Source organism: Equus przewalskii, chromosome 17 (assembly GCF_037783145.1).
Source record: "Equus przewalskii isolate Varuska chromosome 17, EquPr2, whole genome shotgun sequence".
Lineage (NCBI taxonomy): Eukaryota > Metazoa > Chordata > Mammalia > Perissodactyla > Equidae > Equus > Equus przewalskii.
The window spans coordinates 52,777,123-52,798,222 of record NC_091847.1 but is presented as its reverse complement, the minus strand read 5'-3'; the positions used below and the strand labels follow the sequence as shown (position 1 = coordinate 52,798,222).

The window sequence follows — 21,100 nt, the reverse complement described above, 5'->3', positions numbered from 1 at the left end:
CCACGTACCGGGAGCTTTGCGCCAAATTTTTCCCCCTTACCCCTTTTGGGAGCCTGTCAGTTAACATGACGTTGTGACTCTCATGCCCTGGGGAAGCTGAGCGAACAACTTTTTATCCCAGGCAGAGACCTCAGGCTGCCTTTCAATTTCCACCGCTGCCTGCCCAGGTATTGAGCGGCATCTGCTCTCTGGGCGGCCCGTTTGGTTAGCGACTCGCCTCTCCACACTCTTATCTTGGAGGGCCATAGGCTGCCCCTGTCGACAAGGGAAGAGGCAGTGCGCAGCGCTCCCCGCCCTGGGTCTCTAGGGAGGGCATTTGGTCCCCTGCAAGTAGGTGGGAGTGGGTGGATGGTCTCACTGTTGATGTTGAAGGGTGCTTTAATAACATCACACTGTATTATGCTTTTCCTACAGGATAAAGGATATTGGGTGTTTGGGAAATAGCCTAAGAGGTTAAAGCTTTCTCTTTGAAGTTGATCAGAACCCTCCTCCCCATTTTCACTTAATAATAGCAGTTGTTTACAATTTCAGTGGTTCTTTGGTGTTACTTAAACCAAATATGAAGTGGTCTGAAGTGGTTTGCATATAGCATTTCTCCACTTTCCGTCCCGTGAGCGGTCAGAGAGCCATCTTTTACTGTGACAGATAAACTTGTCTGTTCCATAACAAGCTTTGTTTTTAATCAGATGAAAAGACTGGATATAATTTTTTGAACACCTCTGTTGCTGTGTTTCCTGTTCATTTGGAAATAATGCTTTAGAAAGCATATTTCCTCCCATTGGAAAAAAAGAAAAAGATTAAGATGAGATAAAACTTTGTAAGTCCTTTTCGGTTATTTTGACTTCCCTTCAATTAGCAGGCATTGCCTTTATAGTGTCGAGAAACATTTTAAAAACCTCATGGGAAGGGGCAGATTACTTTTCAAAGTTTTTCTCTTAATTTTCAACTAACTGAAAGTTAAGCCTGAGTGTTGCTACAACTGTTATTAGACTGTCACCTTGAGAAAAAGGAAGCGCTCTGCTTTCCCTGCTAACAACTATTTGAGATCAAACGAAATTCAGTTGAACTCCTGTTAATTGTTTGGTAAATAACAAAAACTGATAACCTTACAACCCATTCCGTCCCTCTATTTTAGGTGGAGGATCTTTAATACTAAGTATGTTTGATGAACTGGCATAGGACAATGAATTATATTTAATTTGTTACCATTCTTATCATTATTATTAGGACTACACGCCTAATAGCAATTGCTACCAATTCTTGAAAGCCTAGTTTGTGATAAGCTTCTGTGACAAAGCTGTGTATAAAATCTCCAGTCCTCACAATAGCCCTCTAAGGAGGTTTTTACTCTCATTTTAGAGTTGAGGAAGCTAAGGTTCTGAGAGGCTAAGTAACTTGCCCAAACTGTTGATAAGCAATAAGGCCCCAAATTGGGTTCAGGTCTCTTTGACACTTTTCACTGAACAACTACTAGTTTAGGTAAAACTGTTGGTTAGAAATTATCGGAATACATTGATATGTGAATGCAGTACAAATAAGAGGCAGTGAGCAGCAGGAGTTCTGAATGCTCCAGGCAAAGAAATGTAGGGAACTTTGTAAAAATAACAGAAGACTGGGCTAATTTACTTAAGTGCTGTTCTTTAGCACTGACTTTTTTAAGTCCACGTCTTTCATGGGCTCCTTTAATTGTTCACCAGCTCCTACTTCAACAAAGCGTCCCTGTACCAACCAGTAGCCTTCCCAGGATATAATTTGATGCTTATATGGTAAACTTCAAGTATGTGAGTAATTGTAGGTTTTGGGTATATTGACCACTCCCATCTAATCCTAGTAGAAAAATACTTGTCCTGATCCAGATTAAATGTCAGGTTTCTAAATGGTTCAGTTTATACCAGGGTAGCACAGAGAAAATTATCTCATCCACACCCCTGTGTATCAGTTGTTGCTGATCTCTGGCCTGCCAGATATCTGAGTCTTTTTAATGTGAGGTGGGTGTTTGAGAGCTTAACCTGGGCATTGTAAATTTCAGGAAGCCAGAGCTTTTTTACTTTCTACCTTATATAAGTTCACTTTAGATGGTTAACCCAGAATAATTGCTTAGAAATTGGCAATTGTCACCATATTAATTTCAAGTTACTAATAAAAGCTGATTCGTTGCAGAGTGGTCCAAACCTCCTGTTCATTGTGTCCCTGGTAGCAAGGGTGGGGTCTGATAAGTATTGTAAGGTTAGCATAAAGAATTTTTCCGTGCTTTAGCATTTTCTGAACATCTTTAGAACATTTTACAACACATTTTGTGTACTTTAACATTTTCTGAACAGCTTTAGAACGTTTCAGAACACATTTTGTGCTCTTGGGCCTGTTGCTACAGTGAAAAACTTAGAATACTTGATCATTCAGAAAAAAAAAAAGATTTCCGTCCATGAAAATAGATCCTAAAAGAGAACACTGATCCACTAAAGGGAGAAAGGTTTATTTAAGAGCAAGTTATTATTTTAGAGAAAGAGAGGGAGAACATCTCCTGTGTGCCAGGCACTGTGCTAGGCGTTAGGGACACAACGGTGAGCAAAAACATGCACAATCCCTGCTTCTGTGGCACTGAAAGTCTAGTGAAGGAGACAGACATAAATCAGTGGTCACTCTAATGCGTAGTATAACTATAAACTGAGAAAAGTGTTCTAAAAGTAAGGACTCTGTATGAGTCTACATGCGAGAGACTCCTGGCCTAGCTATGGGGTTAGAGAAGTCTTATGTGATACAGCGATTATTGAACTATATGCTTTGAAGGATGAGTAGGTGTTATTATGTAGAGAGTGATAGGTAGGTAGACAAGAGAACATTATAAGGTGAACTGTATGTGCAAAGTTCCTGTGGCACAAAGGGACTATGGGTCATTCGAGAAGGCCAATATGTGTGGCTGATGTAAAAGGAACTAAGAGTAGGTTGGTGAGATGCCATCATTTTTCTTTCATTCTGTCTCTTATATGCTACCAAAAGTTATATTCACCTTTTGTTAAGTGATTCCTTTGTGCCAGATGTGATATAAGGACTATACTTGAATAAGCTCAAGTTCCTCTGAGGTACTATTATTGCCATTACACAGATGAGGAGAGTGAGGCATAGAACAGTTAAGTTACTGGTTCAAAGTTGATCAGTGATACTCTACTATACTCTTCTTCCTATCCTGTACCCAAGTATGACCACACGCTGGAAAGGACCCTCCTGTCTGGTGTGACTCCTTGATGTAGCCCTGAGAACTTCTGAAATTTCCAGAGAATTTGGATGCGAGTGGACATTCAGCAGAGACTCTGTGGGCCCCATGCCCTCATTCACTGGGTGGAGCTCGAGTGTGGACCACTGGAGAGGAGCGCCGTGCATCACTGCAGCTGTAATCCTTGTGGGTCTTATTTTACTCATGTCTGATACTGAATATAGGACAGCAACATAAATATTTTGAGCTGACCCACCTTTGAGAGTAAAGAGGTTGTCGCTAGCAAACACTCCCAGCCTTTTTTTTTTTTTGAACTTGTATTTTTCCCTGATGGTAGTCGAAGAAATTATGTATATTTATTTGGCTGGGTTTGCCAGTATATCCTTTCAGCTAAAATTCTTCTTATTGATTGTCAAGCTGAATCTTTCTTCCTTTATTTCCAGAGATCTGATCGGAGTTGGAAGGTGAAAGAAAATGAATTCTTTTTCTGATTTACCTGCAGAGAACTTAACCATTGCAGTCAATATGACGAAGACTTTGGCCTCAACAGTAACACATGGGTTTAATTCTAGTAATGACTCACCTTCGATGTCAATAACAAGGCTTTTTCCAGCCTTACTAGAATGCTTTGGCATAGTCCTTTGTGGCTACATAGCAGGAAGGGCCAATGTCATAACATCAACACAGGCCAAAGGACTGGGGAATTTTGTCTCCAGATTTGCGCTTCCAGCTTTATTATTCAAAAACATGGTTATACTTAATTTTTCCAATGTGGATTGGGCTTTCCTATATAGTATCTTAATTGCCAAAGCTGCTGTATTTTTCATTGTATGTGTATTAACCTTATTGGTTGCCAGCCCCGACAGTCGATTTAGCAAAGCTGGACTATTTCCTATTTTTGCTACACAGAGTAATGACTTTGCATTGGGATATCCTATTGGTAAGTTATTCCTTATTTTTCAAGTTTTTTAAAAATTCAAGTGTTTTAGGAGGTAACAAAATTTAAAACTTTAATTTATCTAAGCATTTGTTAGTGATAGATACTTATATCTAAAAATTTTTTCATATTTTTTCTTAAATATGTCTTAAATTTGGAAGATTTATATTTTTTCCTTCAGAGTTTGAGGCTCCTTCAAACATCTACCTAAAATAAATGGTCATATCCAAATGAACTTTGTGAATCGTCTTTCTAGTAGTATTCTTTCTCTTCTCAGTAATCACATATGAAAGAAGTTTAATTCTCAGAAGGGATCAGATTCTGATTAAATTATGTAAAAAAGATAGGCATATGCCTATATAAATACAATTATTAGATGTTAGCAGTGGAAATTTATGAATGAGTTTTTCCCTCCCTTATCTTTCTTACCATCCAGAATATATATTATGTTACATTAAAACTTGTTTTTGAGCTTGTTTTTCAAAATGTCAATGTACTTTAGCTGAAGTTAATTTCTTATTTAAGAACAAAAATGGTGAAGGCTTTGTTTTTTACCTTTCCGACTTTTCCTTCTTTACCTTTCTAACTCCTCAAGCAGCCTAATGTTATATTTCTATGTATGTGTGTTTTCCTGATAAAACAGTAAATATACCAGTTTGGGATGTTGAGATATCTTGAAAGGAAACTTTTTATTTTTTCCAGAACACTCTGCCACTAAGAAAACGTATACTTAGTAACTACTTTTTTTATATTTTTATTTTTAAATTAAAGTTTATGTTGTACTTTGATCAGGTATCATAATGTGAAGACCTGAATATTATGAATCTAGCCATTCATTCATTCACTCATTCATAGGGACCTGCTACGTACCAGGGACTGCTAGCTGCTGGGAATATGCCTGTGAACAAAGTTCATATACATATTGAATTTACATTTTAATGGGAAAATAAAATTATAATATCAGGCAATGACCAGGGCCATAGAAATAGATAAAGTAGTGCAGTGGGATAGGAATAAGGAGGTGCTATTTGAGGTAGAGGGTCAGTAAAGGCCTCTCTGATGATATATCTTCTGAGCAGAGATTGAAAAAAACTTATTGAAATGGATAATTGAAATCTACCATTGACTTTCAGATTTCTTATCCAGTAGTTTTACCCTGCCTTCCCCCCAAATTATTTCACCACTGGCACCAAAAGGATTCCAGTGGACTATACTTTTCATCTTTCTCCTCTTTTGACCCTCCTACATCTCGCTTACCAGAGACAGAGGTATGCCTTAGAAGTTAAATAACTATGAGTAAAGCAGGAGGTTTATGAGAGGGGAAAACTAGGCTCTTAGATAGTTTTAAATAGTCAGAAACTAGACAGGTGTTCCTTGAAGGTTATTGAGTTTTAAAATTAAGGATGAATCAAGCATTTAAATAAAGACTTTGGAAATAAAAGAGCAAGGAGTTAATGAGTTTGTCCTCTTCAGGGGCATTAATAATGTAAATTTGTCAACATATTTATGGAATAAGGACCTTAGAAGTGGCTCAGTATCATAGTGTTAAATATTCAATAAATATTGCTATCTCTTTAATTTAGGCATAAATTGTAAATATATAGTTTCATGCTCCCATAGATTAGTAAGCCCCTAAATAAATAGAACAAACATTTGTAACTTTATAGAGTACTTTCTTATATACTTATCTCATCTGAGATAGGGCAGATATTATTATCCTCACTTTCAAATAAGGAGACAGGCTTACAGTTTTAATTGTCTTATCCCGGTTCACACAGCTAAGAGGTGACTGAGACCCAAACCTAGGTCTTCTGGTTCTAAATCCTGGGTATTCCGTATGCCACACAGTTATACAACATGCCCATTTAATCTCCAGAAGACCCAACTAGCATTAGTTTCAGAGAGAATCAAAGGTTTTTTATCTTTACAGTATTCTAAAAATAATCCATAAAATGAGTAGCAGTGGAAAAAGAGCTATTAGATGAGTTTTATCCATTTTCTTATCGAGGCAGAATCTCCAAATAAAAAATGTAGTCAGCCATTTTCATCACTACTTCTCTTATGTCCCACATTAGATCAGTGAATCTGGTAGTAATCATGTTCCCAGCAGTGTGCTAGCCAATTTCCGTGATGATTATGCTTGTAGATTTTGAGTTGTCATTTTTGTTTTTAAATCACAAATAAGAGCTCTTGTAACATTAGGTTGTAGACAATAACCTTACCAGAAGCCAAGAGAATAGGCAGTACTTTCTCATATATCTGCAAATTGGAAGGTGTGGAACAGAACTGTAGGGCCATGTGTCTGCTCCAATGAGGTATTTCTTATTGCTGTCCATGCCCGTCTGCCTTCTGGCCTTGTTCAGAGAGCCTTTTTCTCTAGGGAGATGACCCTTTCTGTTATGTGGCCTCTCCCAGGAATTCTTGCTCTCTTGTTGGCAGATAAGCATCGTAGCTGATAGGAAAGGTCCTTTATAAGACTGCATTTGTTCCACAACATCATCCTGTTTACAGGTGACTCAGGAGAAGGCAGATCAATTAATGAATTAAAAAAGGACAGTCATATTTCCTTTTTCTCTGTATTATGACAATTGTAACGGTCTATGAAATTACGCTAAAATATTTATCTATACTCAAGTGATGGAATACTACAATGAATTATTACAGACTAAAAGGGAAGCTCACTGTCTTTTTAGAACAATTTTTTTCAAAATACTTTAAGAAATCCGAGTGTGAGAAGAAACCTAGAATCTACCAAGGTGAATGCTGATTCCAGCAAATCAGAATGGCTCCCTGCCTCTGTCATTAGAAGATGCTAATAAGGCATAGTTAAGTCCTATAATTTATCCTTCAAACAATGCTGATCACATAAGTGCCCTGACTAATCATAATTATGCTCTAGTGCTTGAGCTGTAAACAGAAAGGAAATGAAGCATTTAACTATATGCCATTAAATAATAGAAGGATCCTGTCTGGGTCTTTGTGTTATTTGCTAGGATTGAAACCCTGCAGGAATCAAAATAGGAGCCACAGTGGGTGGTTAATTTTGTCTTAGTTCTTCAAAGCTATATAATAATTCCTCATAGTGGGATTTCCCCCTCCCAAGAGCCTTATTTATAAGTATTAATTAGAACTTAATAGTTGATATAATGACTATACATCTAATTTGTTAGTATAGGTCACTGCTTTCATATATGTTTTTATATGTTTTTCAGATTTGAAAAAACATCTTTAGGTTGGTAACAAAAGAAAAGCACTGCCAATTTATAAATAAATACATGATGTTAAATAATTACACAATGAATGGCAGAAATGGGCTGAAATTTCCATATTGAACCCTATTCTAGTAACTGAACAAGTATTTATTCCCAATTTTTTGCTATCCCATTAGACTATGCTTCTTTTGCCTTCGTATATGTGTTCAACTGAGTTAAAATACTCCAATAGTAACCTGCTTTATAAATATTCAGAATGTGAAAAAAATTGGATGTAAAAAGAAACAGGTTAACAGATAACAATTAGATATAAATTGCTGTGTATTAATACATTTTTATTCTGTCTGAAACCTTAGACATTCATTGATATGTTAATTCCATTCAGCAAGTATTTTTCAGATTTGCTCAGTGCTGTTCTGGGTCTCAGGGGTATAAATGATGCCTTCAAGGAACTTAGAGTTTGTTAAAGTGGCACTAATATGAAACAAGGTACCAGAGCCATCCAGAGAATGGGAGATCCATGATGTAAATTGAAGACTTGGTGGAAGAAGTGGTACATGAGGCTGGGCTTAAACAGTAGGCAAGATTTGGATAAGAGAGGAGAGACTATAAGAAGTTGGAGAATGATGATCAGCACGCAGAACTATTAATGATGAACCTGGTGTTTGTCCAGCATGACTATGATATTAAACTGGCTGATAGTTAAATTGGCTATTCCTTTTCATTAAGGAATAGTGAGAGATGAGCTGGATAAATAAGGGATCAGTTGTGGAGACTGGACTGTGAATGTCAAAAGAAAGGTTTTATAGCTATTTTTGTAGGTGGTGAGAGCTGTGGGAAAAATCTTAGTTTTTGAAAGTTAAGATTTAGGTGATGTTTTCAGCAGTAAATAAAATGGATGAAGAAGGCGGTCAAGAAAAACCAAAAGAATATAAGTTGGTAAACACATTAAGTAACCCAATTTTGAGGTTTTTGACTAGTCGTATTAGTAGGAATCAAGAAGAGAAAATACAAAAGATCCTGCAAAAGTAGAAAGTACTTAGTAATTGCTTAGTCATAGACAATAAAGACTGTTGCTTAGATTTGCAGTGAGCTTTTAAAACAATCTAAAGCCCATTATGTGATGGTGATTAAGTGCTAGTGTGCCAGGAAAGTAAATTTCTGGAAAAAGGCATTAACTTAAGGGACTTTGTGTGCCGTAACTTGTCAAAGGAAATACCATATGTATTTTATTTTGGCCACTTGGGAAAATTCTTGTGCTCAGATTGAAAACACAAGGGTTTTCCAAAATATGCTGTCTTTTAAAAATTGAGTGGTGGGCGGATGTGGACACCTTTCTCTTAGAGATAGACTGCAATCAGAGAAAGTGTAGCTATCTAGAAATGGTTATCAAAAGTGTGGCTTTTTTTACTTAAAAGATGAAACCTTGTGAAATATGAAGGAAAACCACTAAGAGTTATAGAGCTAGTATATCTAATTTGGAAATCAGTGGAAAGAATGTGTGCAATGTTATGTAATCAAATGTGTTTGATTTAACCACTGCTTCATTTTGGAGATATAAACCCCTGTATGTGCTTAGCTGAAAAAAAGGGAATTGAATCTTATAAAAAGTAGGTTTTGGCTAATGAGAACAAGGTGAACTTTAAAGGTTATATAATCTAGTTACATAACTTCAATGGGACATGTGCCTGACATTAACTAAACTTATGTATCCTAAGTAAGTAAACAAATATATTTTCCTACCTCTGTCACTTTATCTCAGTGTAAATTGAGAAACCTAATCTTTCAAGTTTTTCACATGATTGCCTCTCTCCTTGTGAGTGATTGTGGCTGTTCTTTTTTATCTTTCGTTCTCAACTTGAAATCACTTATGAATCAGCCTTTGTATGTATTAGGTTGAATAATTTCAAAACTCATTGCCAAGAATGTACCTAGAGATCAGGTTGCTTACTCTAAGGCTCTAAGTTGCCCTGATCAACCCAAGACCAGGCCAGCAACCCTCACATCCACCAAGAAACTACAGAAGTCTGATCTACCCACCCTCTTCCAAGGGGTCTCCTGTTACTCAGTGGTTAGGTTAGGTTCTAAAGTCATCATGTACAGTGAAAAATCCCTTAAGTCACCCACAAAATACAACACATGTATTTTGTGTACATTGTACCATTTCTTATAAGTCTAACAGCCAGATTTTTTCTCTACCATTGTTGTTCTTCAATGAACAACCCATGAAGGAATTAGTTTGCATTTGGGAACATGCTTTATGAAAAAAAAAACAAAACATGAAGCTTTTGTCTTCCTAAGACAGTGTAGTTGAGTTTGTGTTAGTTAAATGTGCATTGACATGACTCTACTGTATTCCCCTCCCAAACATTTCTTAGATCCATCTTTCCATCCCTAATTCTTCAGCATCTTCACTGGTCTTCCCTGAAGGCATCATTCCTTTTCATTCTTGATGGAGGCTGCTCATTTTCTCATTGCCTGCATACCACACAAGCAATCGTAGACTGGCATCCTCATAGCCACCTTGAACTACTGCTAGGCCTTTATTCTTTGCTGTTTTGTAAAAACTGCTTCTTTGAGGTTCACGCTGCCTGGCTAAACCCCTCATCCTCATTGCTGTCATCTGCTGACCTCATTCTAATCATTCCTCCTCATTCATTGAAGACTTTGTCTCATTGTCATCTTCTCTACTCCCAAGTTTTGCCATTATCTTGTTTGACTTTAGCATCTTTGTGAACTACGCATCAAATTCTCTGCCCTCTCAGTTCCTTGGCCTCCTTATCTCCAATGATGTCTTCCTTTACTCCATTTCAGCCACCAACTAACATGGCCTTATCCTACCTAGTCAGGTGGGAAATATTAAATTCAATAGCTCACTATCTGACTTACTCCAAACTCCTCAACTTCCAGCTGCACATAATTCTTGGACTTCATAGGGGCCTCCAGTCCCTGACACTCTCTACTTTCTGTCAGCCATCTCCCATCCTCACTCCCTTTCCTGTACGGCTTGGACTCCATCACTTTAGTGCTCATTTTTTAGTTCGTGGTCTCCTACTTTCTCTTCAATCCTCTGTACTCTGACTCCTGCCTCATCACTCCAGTGAAACTTCTCCCTCAAGGGAGCCAACAACCACCTTCTTGCTTAAACGTTTCATTTATTATATTTTTATTTTGAATTATTTCTTTGAAGAATTCCACAATTCTGCCCTTTTTTTGAGACTAGTCTTAGCCTCTAGTTGGTCAAAATTAGTGGGTTTTACTAAAAATAATTTGTGAAAGTTGATTATCATTTTATAAGCTCATTGTTATTTAATATAGTGTGTTTTTCTTCTTTTTCCATCTTTCTTACTGAAATGTACTTTTCCAAAACTAGAGTAAGGAGGTCATTCTGCACTATTTAGATTACTTTATAATATCCTATAATTAAGCACAGAAAACAATATACATAATACATTAATATATTTCTGTGGTGATCATTTTAAAATCAATTTTAATTCTTGTTTTTCAGTTGAAGCTTTATATCAAACTACGTACCCAGAATATCTCCAGTACATTTATTTGGTGGCGCCAATATCTCTTATGATGTTAAACCCTATAGGGTTTATCTTCTGTGAAATCCAGAAGTGGAAAGATACTCAAAATGCTTCTCAAAATAAAGTAAAAATCGTGGGACTCGGATTTCTGCGGGTATTACAGAACCCAATAGTATTTATGGTCTTCATTGGTATTGCCTTTAATTTTATTCTGGATCAAAAAGTGCCCGTATATATGGAAAACTTTCTTGATGGACTTGGAAATTCTTTCTCTGGATCAGCTCTATTTTATCTTGGTCTTACAATGGTGGGAAAAATAAAGAAACTGAAGAAGTCAGCATTTGTTGTGCTAATTCTTCTCATCACAGCTAAACTGTAAGTTTCACTTATTTAACTTGGAGATTGGACTTTGTGAAAGCCTTATTTAGCCAATTCATTGGGATGTATCTGCAACTATTTTCTCCTTTAAGTAATGTGATAATAATTCCTCTCAATTGAATAGTTGTGATTTAAAGGAAAATGTGATGTTGGTATATTGTAGAAAATCATTTCCTTCGACCGTGTAGGTTATTATTTCCATTTTTACTGTCAGAGGATAAAGACTATTGGTTTCCCTTCAGCTTTTATATAATTTTACTTAATATCTCCTATGGTTCAAGTTTGATCATACTTTTTAAGGAATTTTGCAGGATTTCTGAGTTTTCTAAATCTATTAGAATCCTAAACTCAAAAGCATCTTAGTCATGGTGAGAAAATAATTTTGAATATAAACTTTTTTTTTTTAATATTTTATTTTTCCTTTTTCTGCCCAAAGCCCCCCAGTACACAGTTGTGTATTTTTAGTTTGGGTCTTTCTAGTTGTGGCATGTGGGATGCCACCTCAGCATGGCTTGATGAGTGGTGCCAAGTCTGTGCCCAGGACTCGAACTGGGGAAACCCCGGGCCGCCAAAGCGGAGCGTGCAAACTTAACCACTCGGCTCTGGGCCAGCCCCTAAACTATTTTTATCATGAATTTGGGGGGAAATATTTTGTAATTCTAATGCTGGTTGAAATTTCTTAATATAAGTAAGTCAACGTGAATGATTATCAACCGTCTGTTCCTAGTCTGTCAAACAAAAAGTTCTTATCAGCTCCTTAGTTAATAGTTCTTCAGCTTACTTAGCTCATTAGCCATGGAGTTATTCATGGTGCAGGTGACACAATTTTACTGCAAGATTATCCCAAGACACTTGGGGCATGCTTACCTATTGAATTCAGCTCTTGTATAGATCATTAAATTCATGAGACTGGTGCAAGATGAAATAGTATTATTTTTCAAAATAATAAAAATGAATATGAGTTCTGAAAATTACTTATGGTGGTGTTATGCTCCTTGGAAATAAAGTACTAATTAGTATTGCCACAGTAATAGATACGCTTCTAACAATAATAGTATTATCAACTTCAACTTAGAAGTAGCATTTAAATATTCTCATTTTTTAAAATCTTTTTTTCTGGTCTTTGATCCCTATTAGATATTTTCTTCATCTCTTTTTTTTTTAATTAAAAAAATACCTATAGGGGCCAGCCCCATGGCATAGTGGTTGAGTTTGGCACTCTCCACTTTGGCAGCCCAGGTTCACGGGTTCGCATCCTGGCTGCAGACCTATACCACTTGTCAGCCCTGCTGTGGCAGTGATCCACGTGTAAAATAGAGGAAGAGTGGCACAGATGTTAGCTCAGGGCGAATCTTCCTCAACAACAACAACAAACAACCTATAAAAGCAGTTCTTAGTCCATCCTAGAGCGTCTCTCTAGTTGCTGCTGTGAGTGTTATCAACCTTAGTCTGGGTCTTTTTAAAGGAAAGCTCCATTAGCTCAATTACTGTTGATATGCTCTTTCTATGTAATCCTATAAGATTTGTTTAATAATCGACCCTTCACCAGGTCTGGATTTCACTAATTTTCTGCTCTATCTCAGTTGTTTCAGTTCCCTTTGCTAAACCTTTTTGTCTTTACAAAGATGAAGAGCTAATTGTAAGATACCTATTTTTCTGCTGGTTTTTAGAATCTAATTGAGCACCATTATTACCAAACCATTTAAACCCCTAATCATAATAAAGATCAGCTTTTTTTCCAAAAAAGAGTTTAGTAATTTTCATGAAAAAAAATTTCACTCAGATTGTCAATCTTTTTTTTCTTTTAACATTTCAATGAACTAATAGAGGAAGCAAGAAACAGCAGCTATAATGGCAACTTTTACACATTTCTTGCAAGAAAATTATTTGTAGAACAAAAAAATCTGAGTTTTTTCTTTCTAATCCCTGATATTTGAAATATTTCTAGAATATCGTACATTTTAAATGGCTCCAAGTTGAATTCTCGGTTCTTTTAAGAAAATGTCCACAAGTAGGCACATAGGGAATTGCACATACAAATAGATACCCACTCTGGGCAGGAGAAGAAGAACCTAGTGCCAAGTTCACTAGAGCAATCTAACACTTCAGAACCAACATGCTTTGATATTAAGTAATGATGCGTTTCTTGTTTCTTCAGCCTGGTGCTACCGCTTCTGGGCAGAGAAATGGTGGAACTCTTGGACAAGGGCGACAGTGTAGTCAACCACACAAGTTTATCAAATTATGCATTTTTGTATGGTGTCTTCCCCGTAGCACCAGGAGTGGCTATCTTTGCAACGCAGTTCAACATGGAAGTAGAGATTGTATGTATATACTACTTTCTAAGTTTGATTGTTTGTATGATTAATAGAAAAATGAATTTTTGAAACATAGAAATCAGCATTCTCTTATGAGAATTTGATATCTATAAACTACCTCGTTGTAAATAAAGAGGCATCATGTAACAGTAGAGTTATTTAATCTGGGGTCTTTATTCAGCCATGGCTTATTTCATTAAGTTTTTTTTAGATTCAAGTATTTTATTGCTGTACTCTTACTTAAACCTAAAAGTTATTACAGAAAGGTAACTTTTGAAATTTTGAGGGGAAAAAAATCTGTTTCATGCATTGATAATTCAACCATCAGATGCAAAACACCATGTAATCAACTGCAATAAACAGCTAAAATCAGTTAACACAAAATTGTTAACAGTGTCTAAGCGTATTGTACATGTTATCTACAGCATTAGAGTAAATGTTTTTGAAATACAACGTGAAGGAACTAAATTGTTTAATGAAGGTCAGTTCCATTATTTAATCTGTAAAAGGTTTGTATAGTAATTTTTCTCCTTTTGAATTGCTTTTATTGCCCTATATTTTATGAAATGGTATGGAAGGAAACTGGTCATCAGTTTAATTAGATCATTAATATGGTTTACTTTCTAGAACCTAAAAGGTAACCATCAGCAGTGGGCTGTCCAGTATTTGTTGTGTGCAGATATAAATTGAGCATAGATTGGAAGAAGAGCCAAGGGAATGAAATCGTGTTTTCTTTTATGGACTCTCAGAAAGGGGGAGCATGGCATTAGATAACATGCCAGATTCTGAAATGTCTTTTTACTGATTCTTGCTTTTATTTTAGAATGCCGTAGTGTGCTGTGGCTATTTACAGTTTAAGGCAATCGTTTAAGTGAGACTGTGACTCTCCTCAATTTGATCTCATTTTTGCAGATAACCTCAGGGATGGTGATAAGCACGTTTGTGTCTGCGCCAATCATGTACGTTTCTGCCTGGTTACTGACCTTTCCCACTATGGACCCTAAGCCATTGGCATATGCCATCCAGAATGTTAGTTTTGATATAAGTATTATCAGCCTGGTCTCCTTGGTAAGTATGTTTCAGTGTAAAAATGGATGAAAACCACAGAATGAGTTTGAGAATAGCTTGGTAATAGGAAGTTAGGGATTTAAAAATCTAATCTCTTATGCAATAGAGAAAGCTGAAGCCTGCCCATAAAATAGAAGACAGATCTTCTATCTTTCCAGTTGGGAGGTAGAGTTGTACAGCTGACAGGCATGGATTTAGTCAGACCTGGATTTGACTCGTGGCCCTGTCACAGACTAGCTGTGTCTCAGTGGAGTTACCTTAAACTCTCTAAGTTTCAGTTTTCTCAGCTATAAAATAGAATAATTTTACCTATTTCCATGGGTTGTTTTAAGGATTACATAAGACAATATATGTGAAAAGCATTCTGAAATGGTGAATCACTATACAGATACCAGCTGTTGTAGAAGCATGGGGCTGGAAGGGGTCTTTGAGGTCACCTCCAACTGCCCATTTAATGTTAATGAAACTTTTTGCATATATTTAGCTCAAATGAAACACTTAAACACTTGACAAATAGACTATCTTATAGCTCAAGTTGCTTATTGAATTCAAGCAGTATTCTGGCGGGGGTGGGGAGGGGGAAATATACTTTCACTGTTAAAGGAAAAGGGGTGGGATGAATATGTATATTGGCAACGAATAAATGTGTGATTCACGTAATTTTTAGGAGATTTCACTTCTGTTATATATTCTTAAAATCTATGCCCACTGATAAGAGGGAAGTTTTGGGAGAGAGGCAATATCAACTTTGATTGATAATGAGAGGAGAGGAAAGAAGGAAATCAACCAGCATACTTAGCTGGGCACTGTGTAGGTAGAATAGAAACTCAATCCTTTTAAATATAAGGAATGCAAGACAATTAATCTTCAAGTGGATAATGTGTATTGTTTGAAGTAAGACAGCCTGGAATTTAGATACCTTATGAGCCAATATGGTGGAATCAAAAAAGGAAACTTAGAATAGTGCGTTGTAACTGCATCTCCCACTAAAGCTCTTTTCCTGAATAGTTGGCTGTGAGCCTGTGTCCCACTCCAGCACTGAAGGTACGGAAAGTTAGAACATGGCCCTGGTCAAGGCATTAGTTCTTAAAGACCCTGTCATTATTGGACAGTTAGTTAATTTATGAGAGGCTCTCTCCATGGTTTTTTGTTGTTGTTGTTGTTGTTTTTGCTGAGGAAGATTAGCCCTGAACTAACATCTATGCCAGTCTTCCTCTACTTTATATGTGGTTCCCCGCCTCAGTGTGGCTGACGAATAGAGTAGGTCCGAACCTGGGATCTGAACCCGCGAACCCCAGCTGCCAAAGGAGAGTGCACCGAACTTAACCACTATGCCATGGGGCTGGCCCCTCTCCGTGCTTTTTATTTTACTTTGGATACAGTAATTTGCCTTAATACCCTTTTGGGAACTAGACAGGTTAAAGTAAATAAAATATTGGAATTTCTTCCTGAACCAGGATAAAAAGGATTCTTTAAGGAGGCTAATCAATGAGTTATTTAGTAAGTAATTACAAAGATTAAGAAACCTGAATAACTTTTGAACCTTTTGTCTTTAAGATCTGGTCTTTGGCTATTCTTCTTTTGAGTAAGAAATATAAACAGCTTCCTCATATGCTTACAACTAATTTACTCATCGCGCAGGTTAGTAAACCTACAGAGGTGTAGAACTGTGCTTTCCTCATCAGTTCCACTACTATAGAGGAGAAAGTTACTTTGCTGAGTTTTTCCACATATAAAGTCAGAAGTATTACCAAATGCAATCAATTATCATTTGGTTACAATTAATTTATGCCTAATTTATTAATTATTGCAATAGGTCTTGAACTGTATAGAGTTGAAGCTAATGGCATTCGATGATAATTTTGCATTTTTAATAGAAATAATTGAATCATTAAAAATTGAACTCTATCTTATTTTTCTAGTTAAATTTTTGTAATGTCTCAAATTATAATAGAAAAAAGTTTATTTTCTGTGTAAACCATTACTAAATATAAGGTTAGCATTTAGAATATTGTCATCTCTTTCATTTGAATATGTACATTGCTAAAGGCTCTGTATAAAAAGGCTTTTTTATCATAAAACTTGACGTTTTAGTGTAACTAGTATGGAATAGTTGATAATTACTCAGCAATAATTTAAAATGAATAATTGTAATATATTTGCTGTGAATAAAACATATGAGGATGACTCATACGAGGATGACTCACTTTGGGTTTTTTAATAATTTTTTCTTCAGTCTATTGTCTGTGCTGGAATGATGATATGGAATTTCGTTAAAGAAAAAAATTTTGTTGGACAAATTCTGGTGTTTGTTCTATTGTACAGCTCCCTCTATAGCACCTACCTGTGGACAGGTAAGTTGGATCATGAATGGAAATTTAGGTCTGTACCCCTCTCCTCTATCACTGGAAACCCTCAGCTTCTAGGTGATCTAGTGAAGTCTAGAAGATAGGACTAAGGCATTCACTTGGCAGTTATACCCGCGAACAGTCTGCAAAGCTATGTTGCTTCCTGATGTACTCTGTTTCTGCCAGGGCTCGGGCGGTTTCTAGTCACGTGGTCCTTTTCCTCAGGTTCTTGGGCTCTAGGGCACAGGCAGCAGAGCTCCGCTTTGGAGACCCCAAGAGGGCAGACCCTGGAGGCAGGTGGAGAAAGCAGGGAAAGGGCAGAGAGCTGCGAGGTGTGTGAGATTTGTCACAGAGCTCACTATTAGAGTCCCACTGAACTGAACAAAAAATTCTGGCTCTGCCTTAAGCAAAAGACTTGAGTCTTGCACTCTCAATATCCTCATCTGTAAGACTGGGTAATTGCACCTTATAGGATTATTTTGAGAATTAAATGAAATAGAAGTATTTATGCCTGGTACATATTAGGCACTCAACAAGTGGAACTGTATTGTTACATAGAGGGAAAAACGGTAAAGTGAGAACAATTAAGGGAATAAAAGGACATGGAAATAAAAGAGAAGCCAGTTAAGAAAGACTATTTCTCATTTCAACAGGCTCCAAAAATGATATTCAGAATGTTTTAGCACGTTGCTATTTTGAAGTATAATATTTATTCGGATGCATACATTCTGGCATGTTTGTGAAACATTCTGTATGGCTATTTTGTATTCATACCACAAATGGGAACCTGTAAAATGGCACACGAAAGGAAACTAGAGGATGTAGTCCTCCTCACAGCCACTGTTAGGAGGCAGGTGTCAGGAAGTTGCTGTGAGGGACAGGCCTTTGATTTCATGCCTTCAGGATCAAAAGCAGGGCCCATCTAAGTCAACAGCCTTTTGAAGTGAAGCAACAGTGTGGTGAGGAATTACAGAATGAAAAATTCAGTGCAAAGAGGAGAAGCTTTGTGCCTTTAAAAGCAAGCAAACTTTGCATAGCATAAGAGTTTTCATGAGATGTCAAGTTAAAAGAGCCTAAAGACTTTATTTCCAAATACAGATGAACCAAGATGATCTCTAATACTGAGGTTTATTAAGACTAAATTTATAATAAGAATAAGAGAGCAGCAAATAGATCAATGTATAAAAAAGCCCCAAGGCTCTCTGAAGTCCTTTTCAAGCATGCATGCCAAAATCTATCCAACGACGTTGTTCTGAATTCCCTGACCCCAATGACGGTGTCCTTTAGTCTTCAGATTATTATGATATAACAGAATTTTAGACCCAAAATGTCATTTTAAATTGTCCTGTTCAGCCATGTTCAATTTCACTCATTTGCATTCCATTATTACCGCACAAAGGGCGGTAATAATGTCCATGAGACAAAAGCCAGTTGTCAAGAGGCAAGATGGTGGCAGAGAAAGGGCATTTTATTACAGCTTGCTAGCAAGAGGGAAGATGGCCGACGAATGTCCAAAAGAACCATCTTAAGGGGGCACAGAATCTTGAAGCAGTTTTATAGGCCAGTGGGTTACAAGGGAGGGGTTAGGAATGTTGAACCTCCTGGTGTTACAGACTTGGGGTTGCCACACCAGACCTTTCAGTTTTCATTGATGATGGCTATCAACACAGACTCTCTGTTTGGAGGTCATCACATTCCTAAGGAACTCAAAGGACAAAGTTATCATCTTATCGTCTTATCACAGATGGGAGGTATATGCAGAAGCAGGGATCATAAAGTCTACGAACAGATGGATCTCCTGGAGGGTGCAAATCCAGCTGAGTCGGTCAGAGGTCATTCAAAGTTACATTATGGTCTCTTTTCTACAATATGGCTTCCCTTATGTCAACCTTCTATTGAGCTAGTTTCACCATCCTCACCATTTTTGCCACATCTGCATACCACCTGCCCTTTCTTTTTTTCCTTAAAATTGACTCACTTTTTTTACTTTAATAAATTGAGCTTTAGATCAGTAAAATGCCAGGTTTCATATGCTAGTTAAAGTTTTTTCAAGCACATGTTAAACACATAACAAGTCAAAAATTTTCACCCTTGTGCCACTTATAGTCTCCATGTTTTTGGAAACACTGGTCTAGTTTAAAGCCTTCATTTTGCAGATGAGGAAAATAAAGCCCAAAGAGTTTAACTGATTCAGGCAGGAGCTCTCACAGCTTGTCAGTGAGAGATCCAGGGCTACATGGGGCCTGTTCACACATCAGTCTTTCCACAAGGCAGGGATGATGAGCCTCAGAACTTTAAAGCATGCGCTTGCTGTGTGAAACGGTTGGCACGCTTTTGTCGCTAGTTACTTGTTTCCCTGGCACTTTGAAAACCTGGAATACAGAGTGTACAAACACCTTTAGGGAGGAGTGGTGGTATTAGAGTGTCTCTTGAACTTGAGTTTGTGTGGGTCCTCTGTAAAGCAAAACAATTCTCAAGGACCTCGGTGTTGATTTATATTGTTTCCAGCACAGTGGAATTTTAAGTCTTGGTATGAATTCCTTCTATACAGCTAACATACAATTTTAAAACCAAAGCAAATTCACAGATGAGATTTAAACAAAACTACAAACTCAGTAATTCTAATTATTAACATTAATTGACATGACAAAGGGTTTTGTTTTGCTAATCTGAATCACCATTTGAAATGTAAAATGAACTCACTTCTCCGGTTAGGGTTTTTTTTAGTTTGGCCTGCCTTTACTTCCTGGGTGGGCTTATGACCTGGTTATCTCACGGCTTTTCTCTCTTCAAACTAGTAGAGAACCTTCGTGTGGAGCACATGTGGTGATGTCCTTTGGCCTTCACTTGGCTCAAACTTAGTATAAAACCAAATGTAAGAGCCAGCCCTGTTGGCCAAGTGGTTAAAGTTCGGCACCCTCACCACTTCGGTGGCCTGGGTTCGTTTCCCAGTCACGGAACCACACCACCAATCTGTCAGTAGCCATGCTGTGGCTGCAGCTCACATGGAAGAACTAGAAGAACTTACAACTAGGCTATACAACCATGCACTAGAGCTTTGGGGAGGAAAAAAACCCCCCAAATATAAGCCCTGAAATCAGGAGACTATACTTTGGTTATAAGATGGGCATCTAGAGGATCATCATTGAAAATATGACAAAAAGACTTAAAAATTTCTCATAGAAATTTCCAGATCCTGAAGAATATGTCTTAGGAACCCTAGGGGTCCACGGATCTGAGTTTTAGAAACACTGATAGAGTTGGATTTACCCGTGGATCAGAAGCCTGGGTTTCTAGTCCTGCACTGCCCTCTGCTGGCTGTGTGGCTTGGACAAACCGTTGTTTCTGTCTCTATCAAATGGGGGTGTTAATTTAAAACAGTCTTTTCCAACCCTAAAGTTCTAAGATTCTACAGCTATGTAGAATTTATTAAATGAGATATTACTTGTATAAATAATTGAGTATAAGATATAAGGAAAGCTCAAGAACTTTAAAACATTTGTTTTTGTATTAAGTTCATATTGTATTTTATTAAGGTCCATCATTTAGACTTGGGGCATTTTCCAAAAACAACACCTGTGTAAGAATTACCTGTACTTTCTTAGCACCAGGAGAGTGGGGGTGTTTTTATTTTTAGAATTGTTCTGTATCCAGGTAAAAATTTTTTCCCAAATATACTTACATTCCAAACACATCAGTCAAAAGAATAAAGTGAGTTGGGCTTTTGAAAAAATCCTCATGTATAAAACAAAAAACTTGAGTAAAGAAACAATATAGTAGGGAAAACATGAATAATTTTGAATTAAGAAAACTTCAAAATATTGGGAATAGCGTTTATTTAGACAGAGTAAATTCTAGGGCAAAAACTATAGACTACTGTTGAAAGAAGCTTGGTTAAGATTCTATGAAGTCTGATCGACATCAAGAGTAATCTACTTTTCAATCCCTATTTCTTATTCTTAGGCCTTCTAGCAATTTCTTTGTTTCTTTTGAAAAAGAGAGAGAATGTACAAGTTCCTGTTGGAATCATCATAATATCTGGCTGGGGGTAAGTCAGTAGTTTTCTGTTTGCTTACCTATTTCCATATATGCAGT

The 21,100-nt window shown here is 37.0% G+C and overlaps 1 protein-coding gene across 7 annotated transcripts in view; it reads left to right on the top strand.

Moving 5' to 3' along the window:
- GPR155 (G protein-coupled receptor 155) overlaps positions 1-21,100 on the top strand; it is a 41,360-nt gene that overhangs the window by 685 nt on the left and 19,575 nt on the right. For 2 of the 7 annotated variants that reach the window (XM_008528268.2, XM_008528270.2), the window contains exons 2-9: positions 3,196-3,397; positions 3,655-4,151; positions 10,869-11,268; positions 13,430-13,595; positions 14,502-14,657; positions 16,215-16,298; positions 16,894-17,011; positions 20,969-21,053. In XM_008528268.2, the coding sequence (XP_008526490.2) occupies positions 3,686-4,151; positions 10,869-11,268; positions 13,430-13,595; positions 14,502-14,657; positions 16,215-16,298; positions 16,894-17,011; positions 20,969-21,053 (1,475 nt within the window). In that variant the 5' untranslated portion in view covers positions 3,196-3,397; positions 3,655-3,685. The remainder of the gene's footprint in view (positions 1-3,195; positions 3,398-3,654; positions 4,152-10,868; positions 11,269-13,429; positions 13,596-14,501; positions 14,658-16,214; positions 16,299-16,893; positions 17,012-20,968; positions 21,054-21,100) is intronic. The other 5 variants (XM_070581570.1, XM_070581574.1, XM_008528269.2 and 2 more) reach the window with 3 other exon arrangements.